The sequence below is a fragment of the Salvia hispanica genome, chromosome 2 (assembly GCF_023119035.1).
Source record: "Salvia hispanica cultivar TCC Black 2014 chromosome 2, UniMelb_Shisp_WGS_1.0, whole genome shotgun sequence".
Lineage (NCBI taxonomy): Eukaryota > Viridiplantae > Streptophyta > Magnoliopsida > Lamiales > Lamiaceae > Salvia > Salvia hispanica.
Window position 1 is genome coordinate 29,954,011 of NC_062966.1, and position 22,739 is coordinate 29,976,749.

The window sequence follows — 22,739 nt, forward strand, 5'->3', positions numbered from 1 at the left end:
ATGATATTAAATAGTTAAAGTGGAGAGAGCGTAAAGTAAGAAAGAAAATAATATAGAGGAGATTATTATCTACAATATTATCTTTTTTATGTTACTTTTTCTCCATTTTAACTATTTATAATTATTTTTTCAAAATTAGAGGGAGTAATATTTACCTTTTTCATATTTACTCTCTCTGCCCAACCCCTCCCCTCCAAAAATATACTCCTATGGAAATTTATGAAATAAATGACGCCATAAAACATAGAGTTTCTCAAATATGATAGTGTTTGATTTTATATCATGTAGTAGTAGTATCACATGTTTTTATTTTGTACACCTAATTAACAACAATTCGAATGTACTGCATCTCTTAAGTTACTGTAACTATATCCATATCTTAAGATGGGTGTGAATGTGTGAGCCAATAAAGAGGCCTTCTCGGCGAAATATAAATGGGCTTTCAAATAAGTAAAATTTAAACATTGTAAATGGGCCTTACACCTATTAATATGACCCAATACACTTTTGGGTTAAACAGTGTAAAGTGCCTATTAATAGACATTTTTTGAGGGAATATTATTAATACACTATAAACTAGTACTAGTACATAAACTAAATGATCAAACAACACATTTTTTGAGGGAATATTATTAATACACTATAAACTAGTACTAGTACTTAAACTAAATGATCAAACAACATCTGTAGAAACTATGTGAATGCTATAGTTTCTTCAGATTGTATAATTCGTACTATAAAAGACTAAATTCTCATGACGACAAAGAATTTTTTGGTGGATATTAATTTTAGGTTAATATCAACGGATATGTCAAATTACCACCCGCGACGGCAAGACGCAATAGTAGTACTATACTCATTCAGTCTCATAATAGATGTCACACTTTCTTTTTTAGTTTGTCCCACAAAGATGTCATATTTTCTTTTTCGGAAAAAATTCTCTCTTACATTAATATAAATATACTATTTTCTCTCTTCACCTAACACACAAAACAACATATCCTAAAATCTCGTGTCATTCTCCAACTATGCCGTATTATGGGACGGAGGGAGTAAATTTTTTAAGCGATTGAAACTTATATTTGTATTAAAACATAATTACTATCCTATAGAAATTTGGCATGTGAGTTAGACTTAGTATCACACATAATAATAACCCATTATTTTGCCAACAATTATAAGGGTTTCTTTATAATTTATGGGAAGTTGGAAACACTAAAATAAGGATTAACAACACATACTAGCTGAAAATCAAAGTGTAGTAAGTCGTGTTTGGAGGAAAAGATATGTAAAGGACAAAAGTTGATGCCAATCCAAGAAACTACCAAACAAATCCTAACATGAGTCTTTTTCAACCCTGGGCTTGTCTATCCCGCCGCACAACCCCATTAAATCTCTTTATTTTCCCTTTTTTTTGTACTTTTTGTCTATCAAAATTGAATCCCAACATTTTTTTGTCTATTTCTATTTTTTTTACTAGTATTACTTAGCATTTTAAGTAATTTTCTAACCCTATTTAACTCTATACTTAAACTTCATTAGATCTATATTATGAAACACAAGTTTTACATAACCTAACCTATCCAAAAATACTAGTTAAGTAAAAAAAAATATTAAAGAAGGGATCGGCGGGGTATGATGTTCCTTTTTGGTACCAATAGTATATGCATATCTAAGTTGTATGGATTTTAATTTATAGTTTGTCCTCCGAATACTACTCCCTCCGATCACGATTAAGTGACTTAAGATTTTAAGAAATATAATAGAAAGTGGTACAAAAATTTAGGTAGAAAATAATTCTTACTTTTGTTGAATAATAAAATGTTATTAAGATGAATCAGTGGGATTTGAAGTAGTAAAAAAATAAAGGAAACACTTAATCATGAATGGACTGAAAAAAAAAAACAATTGAGACAGTTGATCATGGAGGAAATAGTACAGTATATTTTGAGAAATATTTCCATAGTAGTACTAGTTTAGTATTGTAAAGAAAAATTGATTTTAGCTTTATCATACTACTATTATTTTAGTGCAATATCCGGGTTGGAGGAAATGCTGAACCAATAATATTACTATAATACCCCTGAGCTTGACGTAAATCGTAATCCTGTAAGCATTGTTTCCATTTGGTAATGTATTTTGTCTACATCCAATTTTTACAAGAAAATGACAAAGAGGTTGTATATTTATATGGATTTCAGCCAAACTTTGGCGTTTGATTGTGAAGTGGACCAAATTTTAACTGTTGTGGAATGGATCTGTCTTCCTTTAAAGTTGCATCAGATTTATGGATGTAATGATCCATCTTCTCAATGTCACAGTTGAAACCCTCTGCTCCTTCCTGTCAATCTATCTAACTTCTTCTGGGTAAAATAATAGCTTCACCATTTCTTTTTTATTTCTTCTTTCATGTAATTTCTCAATCATCTTATGTTTATTTAAGACACCCATGTGACAAATTTCCTTTGACTCCATTTGTAGTATATATTACACTATTACATAAACTTAATATGCATTTGAAAGTAATGAGAAATTGTTTTAGACATATCAAGATTGTGACAGTCTCCGAGAGTACTTGTGAATTTGTAGTGTATTTAAGCTTTATTGTAAATTATTATACTAGGAAACCACCATTTTAGATCAATGGCTTGGTCTTCTCATATAATGGATGACGAATTAAATTTAGTTGTTAAGACATTATAAGTATAAAGTGAATAAGTGTGTGCACAATTAATTAGTGGAGTAATAAGTTGAATTGTATAGTCTCACATCTTACAATTCATCAGTTCATGAAAAAAATTGCCACAAATTCATTTTCGATTAATCCACATAATTTTGCTAATCTTTATTGATACATAGCAATATGGTCTATAATCTTGTGGAAGGTGCATTTATTTTGTTAAAGAAACCGTATTCATTTGCTTTTACCATACGTTTATAACAATATTTCTGAAGTCAGTGTCAGTACAAGTAGTGTCCATATTAGTGAAAATCAAATTTATTGTTAAAGCAACAATTCAATACACAACAGATCCAAGTAAACTACAACTACAGCTTTTAAATCAAAACAACTTTTACACGCCCAAAATTCACCCAATTCAAGTAACGCAGCTGCAGACAAGAATTACCAAAGACATACATCAAGTAATTAAAATATCACCAGAATTCTTGACATCCCAATTCCTAAATACGAGTAAGAAAAAAAAAAGGTCATCTGATTGAGCGAGGGTCTATTTCTCTCTCTTCCGATTGTCCATATATAATTTAATTTAATATGCCAAAAACCATATATACACCATGACAAAATTAAGACCTCAAAAATAACTAAAAAAATCCACTGAAATTCATGAAAATTCCCATGTGGACCCATTAGCATAAATCTAAATCAAAACTGTTTAGCAACGGCATCACTTGAAAGGAAAATTCAAGCAACATTCAATCATACACATAAAAATTTTGATCACAGTAAATAGAAGTAAATTTTTTGCAAAGGTAACTTTTGTATAAATGTATGTGGCGTACTAAACGTAAAGTGTGTGCAGAATCTGCAGTTACCAATTATGGAAAAATGAGGTAAGTCTACCAAAGTGTAAAAAAATTCACTCATAGAAGAGCAAAATGCTCTAAGCAATACCAAAAATGTAAACTGTGCCCCAATTAATTCTCACTAAAAAGAAATTTTGGTCTTGAGCGACGAAACAGTGAAAACACTAAAACAATAGTATCTGTGATATTCTCAAAACTGATTATATCTTTCAAAAAACATTTTTTTTGAGGGGGTCACAGTGATAGTGAAATAATTTAGAATTTGAAAACATATATAACCAAAATTTGGAATTTTCCATTAAGATTAAGAATAATACTCAAATCAGAACTAATTAATTAGAGATTATTAGTGCATCATGATTATATGATCCTCATCGTCTACTTGATATATGAAGCAAAAAAAGGAAGAATCTTGAATTCCCAAAATACCCACGGTTTAGCCCGTGGAATATAAACAATAAATCTGGAAAAGGGGATACAAATTGTATCATCGTGAACTGAGATACGAGAAAAAACGTGGGTATTTTGGATTAAAAAAATCCAAGAAATGAAAAATAATGGAAAATTAAATGTAGTAACACTAATTGTGGAGAGGATCTGGGCAGCTAGGAATTCTCCTTTTATTTTCAAGAAAAGTAGTGTTTGTGGCAGTGGTGTTGAGACCGGAAATTCTGGATTTGAAATACTCTGTGAAAATCTGGGTTTGATTGATTCTGGGGGCGGGGAATGACCGAATTGCCCCTACCTGGATTTGGGCTGAAATCCAACAGAGATGAAGAAGAGGTATGATAAGCAGGAGCAGCGCCAGCGACGGTGGGCAAAACAGTCTTTTTCTACCGGAAAGTGACATCGGGATGCGCCCACATATAGCGAGATTACCGAAATAGCCCCCCAACGAGTCTTCTTCTTCTTCTTGCCGGCGGCGGGGTATATACGGAGGCTTCTGATCTTCACTAAAATCACTTTTGATGCTGTTTTCTCGCTCTGGAGATAGAGAGAGAATGGGATGAATTGACGGCTAAATGTTCCATTTACATGTTAGAGAAGAGAGAGAGAGAGAGTGGAGTCGTTGATCATACATGTAATGTAAGGAAATCTCCGGTTTTTTTAGCTGGTTTTGTTGTTGTGTTTTTATGGCGGAGAGTAGAGGGAGCTATTTACAATTTACTGCTAGGGATGGGCCCCACTCTCCAAACGCCACACGTCGATGGAGAAATTTGTTGGAATCAAATAAAGTCACAATCAGGTTTTAGAAAAAAATTAAATTAATCTTGTGTAGCACTAGGTATAGCCATATAGGTTATTCAGTTAACCGATAATCGAATTGAAAAGATCGATGATAATCAAATAACTGATCTAGGATCAGTCGGGATCGGTTCAGTCCTGGTTCCATGTCTAAGGACGAGATAATTATCGGTTACAACTAATAGTAGAATCGATTTAGCAAAAATAATTAATTAAAATTTCTGTGTTTAAGTTATTTTTATTTTATTTAGAGAATTTTACTATAGATTTGAATGAGTCCGATCTTTGGTTATATTTTTGTGATTTTCTATGAGTTTAGGTAGGTTATAACCCTCACTTTATTTAAATAATCATTAAATTTTTAATACCTGAACGGTTTTGTAGGAAAGTCATTTAGATAAATTTGTGGGAAAAATAAAAAAGTAATGAACCTCTTAATATTCACATTGTCCAATGTTTTATAACACCAATTTTAATTTATTTTTTCAATTTGGTTTCTCTTTGATTAATCGAATCAAACTGTGTATATAGATTAGGAACCTAATTCATTTCGGTTCCAGTTCTTCGTTTTTGGAAACTTGGGGTGTTGTGGTCAATTGACTCTAACTGAATCAACCGAATTCCCAGCCTTGATATTGAGTTATATGTGACTGTTAATCAAGTAGGATAATTAATACTCCTCCCTCCGTCCCACATTTGGAGTCACTTATTGTTATGCCTCGGGTTTTAAGAAAGAGTTGAAGTGTGTAATAAATGAAATGAGATGGTTGGGACGGTAGATAATGACATTTTTATATAATTTTGATGAAAAATGAGGTAAAATTCTATGACCAAATATGGAAAATTCTAAAAATGATTCTTAAACTGGGACGGACTTTTAGGGCAAAAAGTGACTTTAATCTGGGACGGAGGAAGTACTATATAAATAGATTACGAAGTTGTGATTGATTCTATTCAAGAGGGAGAACGATAAACTCTTATAATTGACCCCTTCACATGATGAGATTGTACTAGTGCTAGTAGGCCCTTCAATAATTAACAAAACACACGTTAAAAATGACGTGGAGGATGGGCGGCTATTTGCATTGTCACATATATTCAACTATGGCTGTGAATTGTGATAGACATATGCTTGACTTGATTTCGTACGATAATATATTTGGGTAGACCAAATGAATAAGAAAAATAATACATGTCGAAAATCGATAATATAAACAAACAAATGTATAGGCTTCTGGTCCTCTAATTAGTCCAAGGGTCCCCGTGTTGTGTGGTTTTGTAAATTGCCATTTGCTATAAAAGACTTCAAGTTGCTTATTATTGTACTACCTACTATTTTATTTTATTAGTAATAAATAAATATCAAAATCATCCTCAGCACTCAAAATCTCTAGTTAATAGTTTAAGTATCATCGAATTTTAAATCCATACCAACTTCTTAAATCTATATAAAAGATGATATATTGAATGTGAAGCAGTTAGAATTAAGTTTCCTAATACCAGCATTAGCAAAGTTAAATTGTCTCTAAGACCCGTCACCCGTTTCATTTTTCAACATTGCACAAAATCTTGATCACATGTCACTTCGTACATACGATTATAAAACAATGCAGTGGCTAATGTATATGAAGTTTATAGTAGTACTACTGCTATTTTATTAATTGACAATTAAAAATAACATAGATTTGCAGAGACGATAGATTCGGTTGATCCAGCTGTTGGGTTGGTCGGCTATCCAGCTATGGTATTAACGGAGTATTACTATTGGGAGAATGATACTGTGTCCCCAAAAAATAGTTTATCTATGCCATTTTAATATGTCTATTCAAATTAGTTTTTTTTTTTTTTAAGAATTTTATTCACAAAAGATCAAGTAAGTCCAAGTCCAAAAGTTACTTGAACTAGAAAAATATAAAACCATACTAAATAATAAGCCCACATATCGAGCACTACTACCAAACTATAAGAAACCAAAGAGGCATCATCATCCACTACAACCATAAACGATGATATATGTGGGTGGCCCAAAAGTGACCAACCCCCACAGAATGAACAAACCGAGGTAACCAAACAAGTGACCAACAAATCACATTTGAAAATGAATACATTTGAGGTGTTGGTGGGACTTGATTATTTGTTATTGAGCCAGCACAAACTTGATTTTGGGTTGGGCCCCTTTGGCCTAACTTATTTGCAATTCTATAGTTTTTATAATTGATGAGAATGGTTAGAATTCATACACAGTAGTACTCCCTCTATCCGCGAATAGGAGTTCCGTTTTTCTATTTTACTCCATCCACGAATAGGAGTCTCAGTTCACTTTTACTATAAATGGTAATAGGATCCCACATTCCACTAACTCATTTCCACTCACTATGCCATTTAAAACTAATATATACAATTGAGACTCTTATTCTAGTAATTTTTTTCACCCACTTTTCTTAACATTTCTTAAAACTCGTGTCGCTCATAAATGAGACTCCTAATGGGAAATGAAGGGAGTATTACATGTGAAATTTTTCGATGTTCACTCACTCAATGATACAGGTAACTTGCATAACAATAGTATTAATCACTGATCAATACTGTAAGACATTATATCAAATATCATAGATTCCTTCCAGACATCATTTCTGTTTCAGACCCAACGACACATCATCAGACAAAATCTAAACAGGCCAAAATCAGATTCCACTGCTTGATCTGATTTTGGCTTGAATTTCACCATTAATCAGTCAACAGATATTGTAGACAAGAAGAACAATCACATCTCCGTCGCCTAAGGTATACATACTATAACAGTCACTCACACTAGCAAGAAAAACTCTTCACGATTCACCTCCCTATACACGCCCTGTCATGCCAACAGCCGAACCAGCATGGTTGAGCTTCTTCGCTGGCTGAGTGGTTGCTCTCGTGAAGTACACGTAGTAGTAGACGTTGAGAATCATTGTTGCAACCACAAAGACAGCTCCAGCGATGAATATGCCCTTTCGTAGCGACTCACAAGAGAAATTATCTGCGTAGATCATGTTCCTGTATTGCGTGTGGTAAGCATTCTTCTTGGCACCAGCTATCAGACAAGCTTCGGCCACTATGAATGTCGCCCTGTGAAAGTTCAGCAATAATCATTCACAAATCCAGTCAAGTAAGCGATATAGCAATAGTTACTATGCTGTGATTCAACATATCATAATTCCCGAGTCCTGTGAAAATAAAGGGACACATAATTTATATATACCATGAGGCGAGAAAATATATTATGGCCCAAGCACGGTTTCCTCCGGGTGTCAAAGGTCTTCCTAAGCACATGCACCTTGTGACACCCATGAGCAGGGACTCGCTTGAGAGAAGGAACAAGAAAGCCCCCACTCCGTAGCCAGTAGCAGCATCTGAGTGGTAAACACAGTATGTTTGATTAGTAGCAGCATCCGTATGTAATTCACCCTGTTATGCAAGGAGAGATAAGAAAGCAAGTCATAATTATATTTCTGCGCAGCTAAAATAATGAAAAGTAAATAAGTTAGGAAGCAGGTTATGAAGTAAAGATATTGAATGCTAGCATTAGTCAATAGTTTTAACAAGGCAACATGCTAGAACAATGTCTCTGGGATCTTGATAACTGTATTTAAGAATATATGTAGTCCAACATACCAAAAAAGCACTAATATAGTTTGGAGTACAAAAACATGTTTCACAATGTTTCGAAGTTAGGACTGTATAAATATCAAGTAATTCAAAGTTTTTATTGAAAAGACGTACGCATACGTATCTTGGACAGGTAAAAACATAAAGCAGTGAAGCAGAAGATCACCAGAATAAGAATCAACCGGTTATTATACCAAGTACCAACACCTAGCTAAAACCAGAACAACATGGGACAATAAAGTAAGACAAAATACTATGTTAAAATCTTAGTTTAGGATAAATGCATAAAATATCTGAGTCTGTGGCCAATTAAAACCAATTGAAGCCCTAAGGGTACACAGCAATGTGGAAACTCACAACATGTTTTATAGGAGATACACAGCCAAGAGCAGCAACTGAGTAAGCAGAGGAAAAAGAAAACTTGCACTCCGAGATAGGAGAAGTAAACTACACATTTCTTGGCTACCAAAGGTTGCTCATAAACGATAAGTATCTAGCAACATCCAGCCCAACATGATTTCTTCAAAATTTATTTAAGTACAGTAATCAAAAGTTTGCAAGGTTTTGCTTCGTACAAAAAAGGAATCTTTATAACAAACCTAACATATTGAAACACTGAGGCATCAATCTGCCACAACAAATTTTGCTTTTGCTTAAATACATCCACGAAATACCAGAAATCACATTAATGCCTACCACCGGAATCAGAAATTAATTTCTCAAATGACAAAAATTGAAAAGAAAAGGGACATTCAATATAAAGGACCATAATTAACCACAGAAATAGCAACATTGCAAACCAACAATTAATCAATCGACAACGAATTATTCTACGAACTATAAACAAAATCTAAAAACCCTTCTCTACTTTCCGAGGGTTTCTAAAATAATTATAGTCAATCCAAAACCTGTAGAAATCAAAGGTTACAGATTTCAAGTGAAAATGCTCTCATCAAGTGTCACAAGCTATTAATTTCATGAAAACATAACAAAAACAATCCTTCCCCAAAAGGACACACACGGTGAAACCGCACACACTGGCAAGGCCAAGTATAGAAAGCAAGTAAGGTTACACAAACAAAAAGGCACAGATACCAGAAGAAGAAACAACAGCATTTCACAATCATCAACTAAAATCGAGTTGGAATGTGTCGAAATGAACAGAAAAGGCGATAGACAAGAGAGATCGGATGAATTACAGTGCTACGGCGGCGCTCCGCAGCAATCGAGAATCCAAATGCAACTAAGCTGAGAACAATGACAAGGAGATGAACGAGCGACGACCCTTTGCCTTCTCCCATATCAGCTTCCCCGCTCCTTTGTCTCAGGGTAATTGAGGTGTAAATAACAGAGAGAGTGTTTGTGTTTGTGCAGATTAATGGAAAAGCACAGTAGGAAAAGAAGAAACAATAATACGCTGTTATCCGAAAAGCGCTTTTTATGTAAATTCTTTAACCTGACGTGATTTTGAGCAAGTGCGTTGCACGCTTGGTCAAACTATATTTAATGGAATTTAATTGAAAAACAAACGGGTATATTAATCACACATTAATTATGAACGAAAGTAATTAATTTTCTTTTTTTTTCCAATCTAGACATTTTAGAATTTAATGCTCCATATTTTTTTATTGGCAAATAAACACAAATTTTAAATGTAGTCTCACGAAAAATGTAGATAAAAAATTACTATCGTTATCCTTTAAAAACGAAAATAATTTTCATTTTGATTCATCCATTAAAAATTGAAACTTTCTATTTTATAGAATTATTTTTATCATAATGAGGTATGACTCATTCTATACTAACAATACAATAATCATTTTTCTTTATACCTCTTTTTTATTTTATCAGTTGCGCATTAAACCCGTATCATTTTAAAAATTTCTATAAAAGATGGAGATAGTAGAATGCACCAGTTGGAAATAGGGATGTTAGTTCATCATGACCCAACGGCTGCTCCAATTAGCCCGCTAAAACTAGAGGATTATGATTAAAAAATCACAACTTAATTAGATACCGCGCTAGCATGCTTGGCTATACGAAAATACTATATTCGTCCTTCAAAAATAGAAACTTTGACAATAATACGGGATCTAATACATAATTAGTAAAATAAAAAATGAGATAAGAAGAACTTGTTGAAGTATTATTAGTAAAAAAATGATTCCATTTCATTAGAGAGAAAGATTTCCTAACTTAAAAAGTTTCTAATTTAAAGGGATAAAACAAAATAGAAATAGGTTCTATTTTAAATGACAAGGAGAGTAATATTTTTTACTACTTATTTTTCGTTTCTCATGTGTTACCGTTACAATCTTTCATTCATATAATTCTTTCACATTTTCTTCTTTTTTTTCTTTCTGAAAAATATAAGTTATTAGGTAAGAGATAGGATGAAACTTTATAATTGTCTTAAACTAAAAAGAAATAGATAAACAAAAAAATTTTATATTATTATTTTCTTACGAATTTTCCTTTCTTATATACACTTTATATTTTCGATTTTTATTTGTAATTTATGCTAAATATAATTTTATTTATAATATTAATTTTGTTAAATGACGTAATTGTGTATATATTAACGGTAAGAAATAGGGAGTCTCATTATCCACAAATCCACTCTTAAAGACCGAACCACCGAACCCTACCAAATTAGGGCTTTTAGATCTAGTTTTTTATGGATAAGATATAGAAATTTATAAATTATTTTCGCCTTCATCATAAGCCTATTTTAATTCATCCGAAAGTAAATAAGTCATACTAACATGTTACGAAGATTTAACTTCGTTCCAGAATATATTACTTCATTCTAGTAGGTTTTTACTTCATTCCAGTAGGTTTTTACTTCATTCCAGTACGTAAATGTGGTTTCGCCGTCGCGTGCCGTTCTTTCTCTCTACAATATCTATCACCACCGCCATGGCGCTAATATGGTTTAATAAACACATGGAATAATGGAATAAATTATTGGAATGAAGTATGTGTAGAAGCATTTGAAGTCCTACTGGAATGAAGTAAAAATCTTATCCAATGAAGTAAAAATCTTATCAAATGAAGTAATAACGTTTCTGAATGAAGTAATAAACTCACTTGAAAAAATTGCATTTTTAAATGTTAATCAAGCAAAAACCCACGTCAATGAATTTGAATGAAGCATATGTTGAATCATTTCAATACTTACTGGAAACAAGTAAAAACATGTTGTAGTTTCAAGGTATTACGTACAGAATGAAGTAATAAACCTATACAATGAAGTAAAATGGGCTAGTAATGAAGCCGAAAAAATTTTCACAGCAGCACATCTCATCAAAAAAACTAGATCTAGTGGCCCAGATTTGGTCTCTAGTTCGGTCTTTAAAATTGGTTCGACATTGATCACAACTCAAGAAATAGGAGTATATCTTTATCACTTATAAATAAATAACACAATTTTATTAATAGTTTTTTATTAGTCTGCTGGACTAATTTGAAACCCGAATATTTAGTGTTAGTGCGTGTTTGATAAGTTAGTAATATCAAGATAGAGAATTATATATCGACATTTCTAATTGTTTGATATCATAGTTAAACTTAACTCAAAGCCCAATATAAGACAAGAGCCCTACCCAGTCTTACCAAAATTATAACTTTAACTATGTTTATGTAACCCACCAATTTGTTAAATTAAGCCATATTATATAAAATACTTTACAAATTTAGATAATTTCTTTTCAATCAAACAACAACAAAAAAATCATATATTTGCATATCCTTGACATGGAACCTGTATTTCTTATATTATTTTATATATCTTCTCAAATCCCATTTTTTTAATCAAACGAGTCCTTTAAGATTGTTCCCGATAAAATACTAGTTCGATTAGCATGAATCTAAACAGGATTGATTCAAAACCAGCTAAACTAATAAAATAATTGTACTTAATAGTTGTAACCTAATTAGTCCGTTGGACTAACCCGAACTCGAATATTAATGGTTGGGATAGTAAATTTATAACACAATAAAAAACTAGCTCGATCAGCCTGAAACTCAAGCAGGATTGTACCAAAATTCTCTAAACTATCCTGATTGACATTTCTGAAATAGGGAATTTGTATGTTAACTTAGAAAAGCAACGGGTGTTCATTGTCATTTTAAATTGCAACATAACACTACATTTTCAATTCAGAGTTGATGATGTTGCAAAAGTCTTACTCCTACAAACTTGCATAGTAGAGCAATTTTTTCCCTACCCTATTTTCTCATGGTTTGCATATAAATGACAAAATTTGTTTGGTTTGTTTTCAAAGTACTTCAATGAGGCCCAAGAATAAAGCAGAAAGTCCGCCCTTGGCTCCTAGGGCATCCAATTTATACTGTTCGGCCTTCTGTTTAGCCTAAATTTAGGGCCAATTGATTATAAATTTAATTATTCATCGAATATATGTCATTAATCAATTATAATTAATTTAAATTAATTAATGTTTTGAAAATTAGATAATTTAATCAATGATTCATTATTTCAATTTATAGAAAATTTTTACGCATAAGGTCATTTTTATTCTTTACAATTATTATTTACGCACCAATCAACATCTTGAAAAGTGTATCTTGAAACCCAAGCCATGAAATTAACATCCAGACCATATAACTAAACGAGCCCTAAATGTACATATATTCCATCAAGGAAGAGCGAACTACTTAGTAAACATTTTGCAGAGAGTACATAAGCAAAATACAGAAGAAAATTAAGATGGATTGAGAGGAAGTCCATTGAAATCCCAAATATCAAAATCCCACAAAACATCACCATATAAAGCATCATAGGCCTCGACCTCCCAAAATGGGATCCAACTGGTGGCCCATGGCATCTCCTCATACACCCCACTCCACCACTCCTCCTCCACCTCCTTCCGCTCCTCCTCCTCCGCCTTCTCCACCGCCACTTGTTTCGTGTCGCTCGCCGCCACGCCTTTGCTCTTTTTCCTACTCACTTTCTTATTAACCTCATCACATTTCCCATCATTGCCGCTTTGCCTCTTCATTTTTAATCATAGGTGTTTCCTAATTATTATTCGATATATTAAATTCCCTTAATTTGTATTCATATATATATAGCTGAAAAATGGGAGAGTGGCGGTTTAATATTGGAGCTTGATGTTGTGTGATGCTACGTGGCAGGACTCTCTTGGGGGTTGTATGTTTTTTCCACCGCTAAACTTCGATTTTTCATTTTCTGTTTCCACTTCAAACTTTAAACTCAATTATTAAGTTTGTTTAAAGCTGACCACCAAAAATATTTTATTTATAAACCTAACACAAAATATTTTTACATGTTTATTAATCATTACTAATTTTATATCCACACTTTATTCGTACGTATCACTCATTATTACGTTTCTTATTAAACTGATTTACCAATATGTCAGTAAAATAATAAAAATTAAATAATTAAGATAAACCAAAAAATTTAGAATTAACACGTATGCATATTTATTACTCCTACGGTACTTATATACCCATTAACCGAAATCAGTTACGTTCTTATATTAAAGAAATATGATTTTAACTATTTTAAAAAATTGAAATCAGGCCACAGGTTTACACACTATGTGCAACGCCCTTAAATAAGTAATTACATATGTTAACTTACAAGTCACATGAAAACATAATTTATACTATCTTCATTTAAAAAAATACTCCATTCAGTATTCTTTATATTTCTTAAATCTTGTGCCTATAATAAGAGTAACTCCAATTGTGTGATGGATTATCATTTTTCACTAATTAAAACATTTTTTCTTTGTGAACGACGGAGGTAGTGCATCATAGAAATGTTTGGTGTGAGATAGTAATGCAAACACGTATCTGCTGTGCATGCAGCTATATGTTGTTGGAGTAAGAAAAGGTTGGAGGAAAACAAAACTCAAATAAAAATAATATCTAGTTGACGCTATTACGTTTTATTTATAATAAACCATAGAAACTTGTGTACGAAACATCCAACTCTAGAAATTATTTGCCAAAACATTCTTCACGCTGAAGTATTCTCAATCGGTGGTATATGTTGGAAATTTGGTTTTAATAAAGAGGCTGCAATCTCAAAATTCTCCAATTTTAAATGATGCCCTTAGAGCGCTCTCAATGCTCTCCCTAAAAACTCCCTTATTTCTCCCTAACTCCTGCCACATCAGCACCAAAATTTATCCCCAGTTTTTAGCCAACTTTTAGCCAACTGCTCCAATGGTTTCTCCCTTATTTCTCTCTAACTCAACATTTCATTTTTACATCATCATTTTTAATATTATTTAATTTTCCCTACAAATGTGTTTAATAAATAGATTTATAAATGAACAATTCGTCGTTGTATTAATCATTGGAAAATATAATACAACGAGAAAAAAAAAACTACAAATAAAAAACCATAAAAAACAAGGATTTAAAAAACTAAGAGGGAGGAGCGTCCGGCGAGAGGCCCATCTTGATCTTCATATTTTGGATGGTCGACCAGAGGGACTGCTTCTCTTCTGGGGTTCCGCCGCCGGTGAAGTACAGCGTGTACAACTGCGCCAGAGTGGCGGCATTGGAAGAGAACGTGGCTTGTTGTAAGAACGGGGATTCCGACTGGGCATCTGACGATGTGCCCTTCCCCTTCGCCTTCTTCGCTCCCACAGGGCGCTCGTGCGGACCATCCTCAGACAAGTCGATGGGGATCGCGCTGCCCTCACTCTCCGCACCGCTAAGTCGCGAGCGCACCGATTTCCCGTGCAGCGCGCTGTGCATCTCCGTCCGGAATTTGGGGAGATCCTTCAGCCTATCATAGATTTTCCAATACTTGAAGCCCTTCGACTGGCCACTATACATCTGGATGGCCTCATCTCGGAATTTTTCAGGAATTTTTCCTATTTGAACTCATAATTTTGAAGATTGAATATAGAAGATTGTGTGTGATGAATGGAGGAGGAGGAGGAATTATATATAGGGGAGTAAAAATAGCCGTTGGGTATTAAAAAAAATGCTGAAAAAACGCCGAACGCGCCCTACAGTGGCCGGCGTATTCTCGGCGATAAATCGGCGTTAAAACGGGAACCGGCGTTAATTCGGTAGAATTAACGCCGGAAAAACGCCGACTGAACCCCATTGCCAGCGAAAACTCGGCGATAACCGGCGTTTTAACGCCGGTTTTTATCGCCGATGCATTGGGAGTGCTCTTAGGATTAATATATTAGATAGATGTTACTTCAAAATTTTGACACCAAAATGGAAACAAGACAGGGCATCATGCAATGTCAAGGCATGGTTCGCAAATATGAAAAATTCATGCCATGCGTATCACGTAGGGTTCGTAACGCCAAGACCCGAACGCGCTCAATACTGTTACCCGTGGTACGAATATGGAAAGTTTGAGCCACGAACGTGCAATGCTAGGGCCGATATACTCTACTTTGTTTTTGAAATTCAACTTTGTATTTCGGACAGATCACTCTCACAAGCCTTGAATCGAAACTAGACTCTATAAGAATAGTATTTCCACTGCATTTTTTGTTGTCTTGATTTTTCTGGAAAATTGTAATTAAGCTCTTCACACTTGAGTGCATGTTATATATAAATATTTATTTGCAAAAAAGAAAATGACAAAAAAAGAAAACTTGGAGAATCGAAGATAATTCTTTTTTAAACTTTACTGCGCGCCTAATCTTTCACAAATTTTTACTTGACATTCGCCAACTCATTGACATTTATTCCTTTTTTGTTTGTGAGATTATTCACTTTAATGCTTTGACCCTACTTTCATTTTTTTTCTTTTTTGAACTTTATTCTCACAATCGAATCTCTCTCAGTCTTCTTTTTTATCATACTATTAATTAATATCCTAATAGAGCCATGAACGAAAGTCAGACATTCCAATCTTACCAAATATGTTTCCACAAACGATCATGATAATCCAATAAATATATATGTTTCCACCAAATATGTTTTCTCCACGCCACGCCTCTTTTATTCTCGAGCTCCAATAAATACATGTAGAGGCATGATAGTTATTGCCTCATCTCTTTTATTCTCGAGCTCCAAATACTCGAGTCCATTTCTAATATGGTATCAGAGCGGGTCCAAGTCGATGATAGATTTTATCTCTTTATCTCTTCTCTTGCCTATCCATGTGATAGAAGTCTGATGTGTCAATTCGACTCACACGTGAGGGGGGAGTGTGTTAACGCTGATAAGTGAACAATTTCTAATAGTGACTTTTGGTTCATTGTCAGATCTAGGATTTCGGGCTATGTGTTGGCCTTTTATCACCTATCACTCTTTGAGAAATTCGATAAAAGTGTATAGCCCTATGTATATTCGAAATTGAGTCTTTAAGAAATGTTGCAGATTTTAATTTTATCTTTTGTTGTAACCGTTTATTAGTTGTGTGACTGGCCATGTCACGTTGCTCCGAATAATATTGATCTCAGTTATACATTAAATCTGCGAGTTTGATTGTGACACATATGTATTTATAGCATGTCACATACCTTTTCAAACTTATCTCGTTCATTGTAATTCAATTAATTGTAGTAATGTGGCACGCCGCGGTGGCTCCAGCCCAGCGGTTATTCGTTTAAATATCGATTTCTTTTAATCAGACAAGAAATTAAAATATGCATATACTATATACGTCGTGATATTAACGACAATTGATAAATTAAATAGATGTATAAAAAAATTTATATACTTTGTATACTAGTAGTAGTACTTTGGGATCCATTCCTTCCCTTTTTAATTTCCTCTACCCTTTTTCACTATTTAGCCACAACAATATTTAATTTCCTTTGCCCTTTTTCACTCGTTAAATTAGCCACGTTAATTTCAAAGAAGTCAATTGCATCATCATATTCGTACACCCAATTTTGGAGTAATCCCATTCAAATTTGGCTTGTTTTCTATTCTATCTTGTTGAACAGTATACGAACTCAAACATTCCGTATCATCTTCTGTTTTCTATCAATTCGAAGTAACATTCCAAACTAATTCAATTTATTTTAAAAGAAATTAATGATCTAAAGTAAAACATGTTACAAAAAATCAAATACACACGTTTAATTCACCCTAACAATTAATTTCACTAAAATGAATAAGTAGGGTTAGTTTTGGAAATATAGATAAGAGGTTGCGAGTGCCATTCCACAATTCCATTTACAGCTTATAGCAGCCCTCCATTTCCGATCAGCTTCATTATATTCTCATTAGCGATAATGACCGTTACAATTTTGTCCATCTCTTGTTTGAAATTGAACACAACTTGCTTTCATTAAATGAGACACACCAAACTTAAAACACACACACACAGTAAAGTGAATGCCCATGTGGGCTACTAGTACCAAAGTTGAGAATAGTTTCGACCAAAGCTCACATTCTGTCACAGTTTATGGGATCACTGTTCTGTTAAAAAATCAATTGAATGTTATGTAATAGATTAACAGATTATTGGATTATGTAATAGTCAAGTCACACACCAAACATGGACAGCTATTTTATTGCTGTGGTACTCCTATAAGTTTAACAGATTATTGGATTATGTAATAGTCAAGTCAGTTAAAAAATCAATTGAATGTTATGTATCTCGATTATCAGATCAGCGGAGAAGATCGGAGTTATATTTCACATTAAAGTCAAATATTTGTATGGTTTCTGATATACTTAGAAAATTAGTCAATATCAAGTATTTAATTAAGGTAAGCCTTTCTTTGGTTAAATTTTAAATAATTAGTCAATTAAAATCTGCAACATTTCTTACTAAATAAATAACACATGCTTGACTAGATGCCGACTATCCATAATTAATACTGAGGCCCAGCCCAATTGGGCCCACTACCATCATGATTCATGAGTGGGCTTATCCACGCTTCGCGTGCCTACCACGCAAGGCATCATCATATCTTCACCACACGATTAACAAAACCAGGACAAAATATCACAAGATACCCAAAAAAACATGAAATTTTTATAATATTAAAATGTTTTACAAACTCAATTTTGTTGACTACAGAACATCTTGACTCAGCGCCAGCTATATATCCATAATTCTTTATACATATTCCGCCCTACTCAAAATTGACATCAAAACGCACTTCATATTCCCCCCCTTCTCACCTCTCTACTTACAGCATAAGGGGGGCCCAACCCACCTCAACTCGAACAACCCTAAAATTATTTCCTGCTCAATACATACACCACCCCTTTATTTACAGCAAACAACATCCATATATATACACTACTATTACCTAATCATGTTTTGAATGATCATCCACTTAACTTAGCAGATCAAAATCTTGAAAACTCCTAAACCTTATGCCAGGGCAGGGATACTGCAGTTGCGCCTATCCCGGTCCAGGCAGTCGAACCCCTCCACCCTCACGGCCGGGTTGTTCCCAAAATTCGCCCGGACACAGCCCCCCTTGCGGGTAGAGGAGGGGGAAGGGGCCGGGGTTGCGTGTGGGGGGACAGGGGTGCTATGCTCGGCCACGAACCGCGCGTCTTGAATTAGTGGGTTAGATACTCTGCTCGGCGGCGACCCGGAAAAAAATGGGGGCACTGCTTGATCACTACCACAACCACCACCCTGCTAAAGAAATTCAGTACCAAATTTTGATTAGATCAGAGTCATGTGGAGAGATAGATACTTGGTTTAGTGATTAAAGAAACAATTTTTATTTAAGAGGCATAGAATCTGGTATGATGCACTTTTGACATAAAGCAACCTAACAAAGAATTAGAAATATTCCTGATTTGTTGTTTAGCACTAGGTAAGAGATGGATGGATGATGATGTATGTCCTAATTTTTTAAAATTTTCTAGAAATTGGAATTACTTATAATGAAGGGTAAATTAAGAGAAAAGGCGAACCTTTGCTAGGATGATGTCCAGAAGCTCGCTTCCAGCTTTGGAATCAAAAACCTCTTGGTGATGGCTGTCAACAAGGAAAAAAAAAGAAGAAAAATTAGACCACAAAAATGAAATTAAATTAAAAAAAATTAGAAAAATTACCTAGCGTGCCATCTGAGAGGCCTCGGGTAAGACGGGTCGTGAAGAGTGGTGTGGAGCAAGCCGAGCCGCCGCGGCTTAGGGCAGATGACCGTTTCTTTCATCTCCACAGATCTGCAGGCAGCGGCGGCGGCGTTGCCTCTCATCTCCTCGTAGGCAGCAAAGCTGTTTTGGTGGATTGCGTAGCGGTTCATTTCCTACCTTGGAAAACCTGTAAATTACCAAAAATTCGGATCAAGTTAGTTTCAAGCCCATAAATTTGCAGATCTGTGAATAACGGAAATTTTATGACATGAAATGAAACCCAATCAGCCTTCAACACATAAATTTATGACCTGGTCAACGTCGGCTCAAAATTATAAGTCGCCTAACTTTTTGGAGAGATAACAAGTTTGCGGACAAATCGATTTAGCGTTAGGATTTACTACAAAACACAAAGCTATAGTAACAACTTTTTCTGCAGACCTAGCCTACCAGATCTACTTGTTATTTCATAACCTTAACTATAGATATCGGACATGAACCTCAAACCGAGCTTCAGAATCATAAAAAACTCAATTACTTCTAAAGAGGCGGAGGAGGTGAATGTTACCTGAAGAGGCTGTACAAAAATTGCGAGACTCCTTGAGAAGAAACGAAAAAATAAAAGAAAAAAATAAAAATAATGATAATGATAAAAGTGAGCGCTAAATTAAAAAAAAAAAAAAAGATAGAGAGACAAAACAGATAGCAAATGGCAATGGCGAGGAGAAGAGGGGTGAAGGAGTCGTGGGATTATATACAGTGAGTCGAGATGAGATCGATGAAATAAATTATAAATAATAAATACTCCAATTTAATTATATCAGCGCGTGGGCCCGTAGTATTACAATTAAACGCCAATTTATTTAATCTAATGTTGTTTGGTCTATGGATTTTCAGATTTAATATCATATGTATGTTTGCATTTGTCTGGATTATACAATTTCGATTTCTACACCGCTTTAGGAATCTCAAATCCGCCACATATTGGACTTGCCGAAGTAACCTTATTATCTGTCGATATTTCTAAAATACGATGTTGCTTTGGATGTACCAATGCATTAGAGCCTCATATTATGGTATAAAATTATCCCATATAGATTATACTCCTAATAGTGAAAATTGAAATAGGAATAGAAAGATTTTTTTTTTTTTAAATACTTCCGAAGTTTGGGATTATTTTTCAAACCTAGAAATTAGAATTATGCACCCACATGCGATTAGTATGGTAATTTAAATTCATCATAATGATATTTATTTATGCATATTTACTGATTTTATACTTATTTTTCCCTCTTCAATTAGCACCTAATATAAATAGTAGTAGTACTAGTATCAAGACAATGAAACACAGGTCAGTTGTTAAGATGCTTCCTTTTCAATCGATAAGTCGGGAATTCAAGTTATTATTGTCGATTTGTTACGAACTCAATTCCCACATCGGTTGTGAGAACAACCGGTGGGCTTTCATTTAGAGACCAAAGCCCCAAACGGCTCGGAGTGGTGGCCGGGCAACAAACTTATCGTGACCAACGTGGACGTGATCAACGAGAACTCATAGTGGTGGCCTAACAATGAACCAACCGTGACCAATGTGGCCGTGATTAACGAGGATGTTGGTCCTTTAAAGAGGGTTGAATGTTACAGGTTCAATTCTCATATCGGTGGTGAGAACAACTGGTACGTGGTATATAAACTAAATAAGTTTTCTCTCCTAATAGTCTATGTCTTTTGGGATGAGTTTTCCTGTTCGGTCTGTATCATGATTTATCTTTATAAAAAAAATTAGAAATACTAGTATGAAACATTTAACTCATAATATTCATTAGTCTAATTTTATCTCTTTACATATAACTTTGAATTATATATTTTATACTATAATTTAGTTAAATTTATATATGAAAAAAATTAAATTATAAAAACGATTTAAATAAATATAATTGCATAATAAAATAACAACTTAATCACGAGGTGATAAATTTTACTAGTACAATGACAAATATGATTATTAATTTATTGACATCTTATATAATCATAAACTCTAACTGAAAAATTAGTAATCGGTGGATTTCCGCACCCAAATATTGGTAGCGATATTAATTTATTTCTTTTGTCAATTTGAATTGTCTCATTTGTTTTTGAGTACATATATTTATTTATTTATTTTATTCGTTAACAAAAAAACAGTGGGGTAAAAATATGAACCAAAATTTTAACTTCTGAAAATGACGTAACGACTAACGAGTTACAGGCTGTAAAATGAGACACGTGGGGAAGGGTTGCATCGTTTGCTACTTGCTAGTATCACAGACCAACTTTGGGACATAGGTGATTAGGTGGGAATTGCACGCTATTCTTGGAGTAACATTTTTTTAATGTTTATTTTATTCTTTTAAATATTCAAATACAGTCTACTCTAGTATATTTACAAATACTGGAGTACTAGTAGTAGATTAATAATCCTCAAATTGAATATTTTATATTCAAAATTTAAAGTTAATGATAGTACTTCACATAATTTTTTTTTACTGAAGTTATCAATTACTACATGCAAATTTAAATAAGAATGTAAATATCAAATATCCCTCCGTCCACGATTAAGAGCCCCATTTTTAAATGGCACGGATTTTAAGAAATGTTAAGAAAAGTGAGTGAAAGAAAGTTAGTGGAATAAAGGTCCCACTTGTATATATTAGTTTTAAATGATGTGTGAGTGAAATGAGTTAGTGGAATGTGAGGTCTCTTTACCATTTATGGTAATTATGAACCGGGACTCTTATTCGTGAACGGACCAAAATGAAAAAACGAGACTGTTATTCGTGGACGGAGGGAGTATGACACAAAAGATCCATCCATCCCTTTTCAATAATCATATCAGTGGATGATACTAGAATTTAATACTATAAATTAATAAAGTGTGATATAGAAAAAACAATTAGTAGGATATTGTTAATTGTAATCGAACAAATAGGAAAGAGAAAATGAAAAATGAAATTGGACTAAGTTTTATGAATAGGGCAAAATGAAAAATAATGGAGTACAAGTAATTGTAGGATGGATGAAATATATAGTTGTTGGTAGTGTTATAAACAATTAAAAATTGGTACTCCCTCCGTTTCTTCATAGTTGAGGCGGAACTTTTCGGCACGGAGTTTTAGAAATGAATGTTAGGTGTGTTAAATAAATAGATAAAATAGCAAGAGACAGAAAAAGGTAGAGAGAATAAAGTATAAAGTGAATAAAGTAAGAGAGAGTAAAGTAAGAAAGAGAAA

At 33.7% G+C, this 22,739-nt stretch overlaps 3 protein-coding genes across 4 annotated transcripts; all 3 read right to left on the reverse strand.

The window, feature by feature from the left end:
• Positions 1-7,343: 7,343 nt before the first annotated feature.
• LOC125204506 lies at positions 7,344-9,828 on the reverse strand. The gene is made up of 3 exons (XM_048103182.1): positions 9,639-9,828; positions 8,033-8,238; positions 7,344-7,899 (listed from the first exon to the last, which is right to left on the reverse strand). The coding sequence occupies exons 1-3, from the start codon at positions 9,738-9,740 to the stop codon at positions 7,635-7,637; spliced, it is 573 nt and encodes a 190-aa protein (XP_047959139.1). The 5' UTR covers positions 9,741-9,828; the 3' UTR covers positions 7,344-7,634.
• A 3,213-nt stretch (positions 9,829-13,041) lies between these two features.
• On the reverse strand, positions 13,042-13,508 carry LOC125203234. Its single transcript, XM_048101546.1, has one exon. The coding sequence runs from the start codon at positions 13,458-13,460 to the stop codon at positions 13,164-13,166; it is 297 nt and encodes a 98-aa protein (XP_047957503.1). The 5' UTR covers positions 13,461-13,508; the 3' UTR covers positions 13,042-13,163.
• Positions 13,509-18,384: 4,876 nt separating this feature from the next.
• LOC125208392 lies at positions 18,385-20,193 on the reverse strand. Of its 2 annotated transcripts, none has more exons than XM_048107998.1 (4): positions 20,039-20,193; positions 19,450-19,657; positions 19,309-19,372; positions 18,385-19,024 (listed from the first exon to the last, which is right to left on the reverse strand). In XM_048107998.1, the coding sequence occupies exons 2-4, from the start codon at positions 19,638-19,640 to the stop codon at positions 18,752-18,754; spliced, it is 528 nt and encodes a 175-aa protein (XP_047963955.1). In that variant the 5' UTR covers positions 19,641-19,657; positions 20,039-20,193; the 3' UTR covers positions 18,385-18,751. The 2 variants fall into 2 exon arrangements, with proteins under 2 accessions (XP_047963955.1, XP_047963954.1); XM_048107997.1 differs by having other exon boundaries at positions 18,385-19,027.
• Between the last annotated feature and the right edge of the window lie 2,546 nt (positions 20,194-22,739).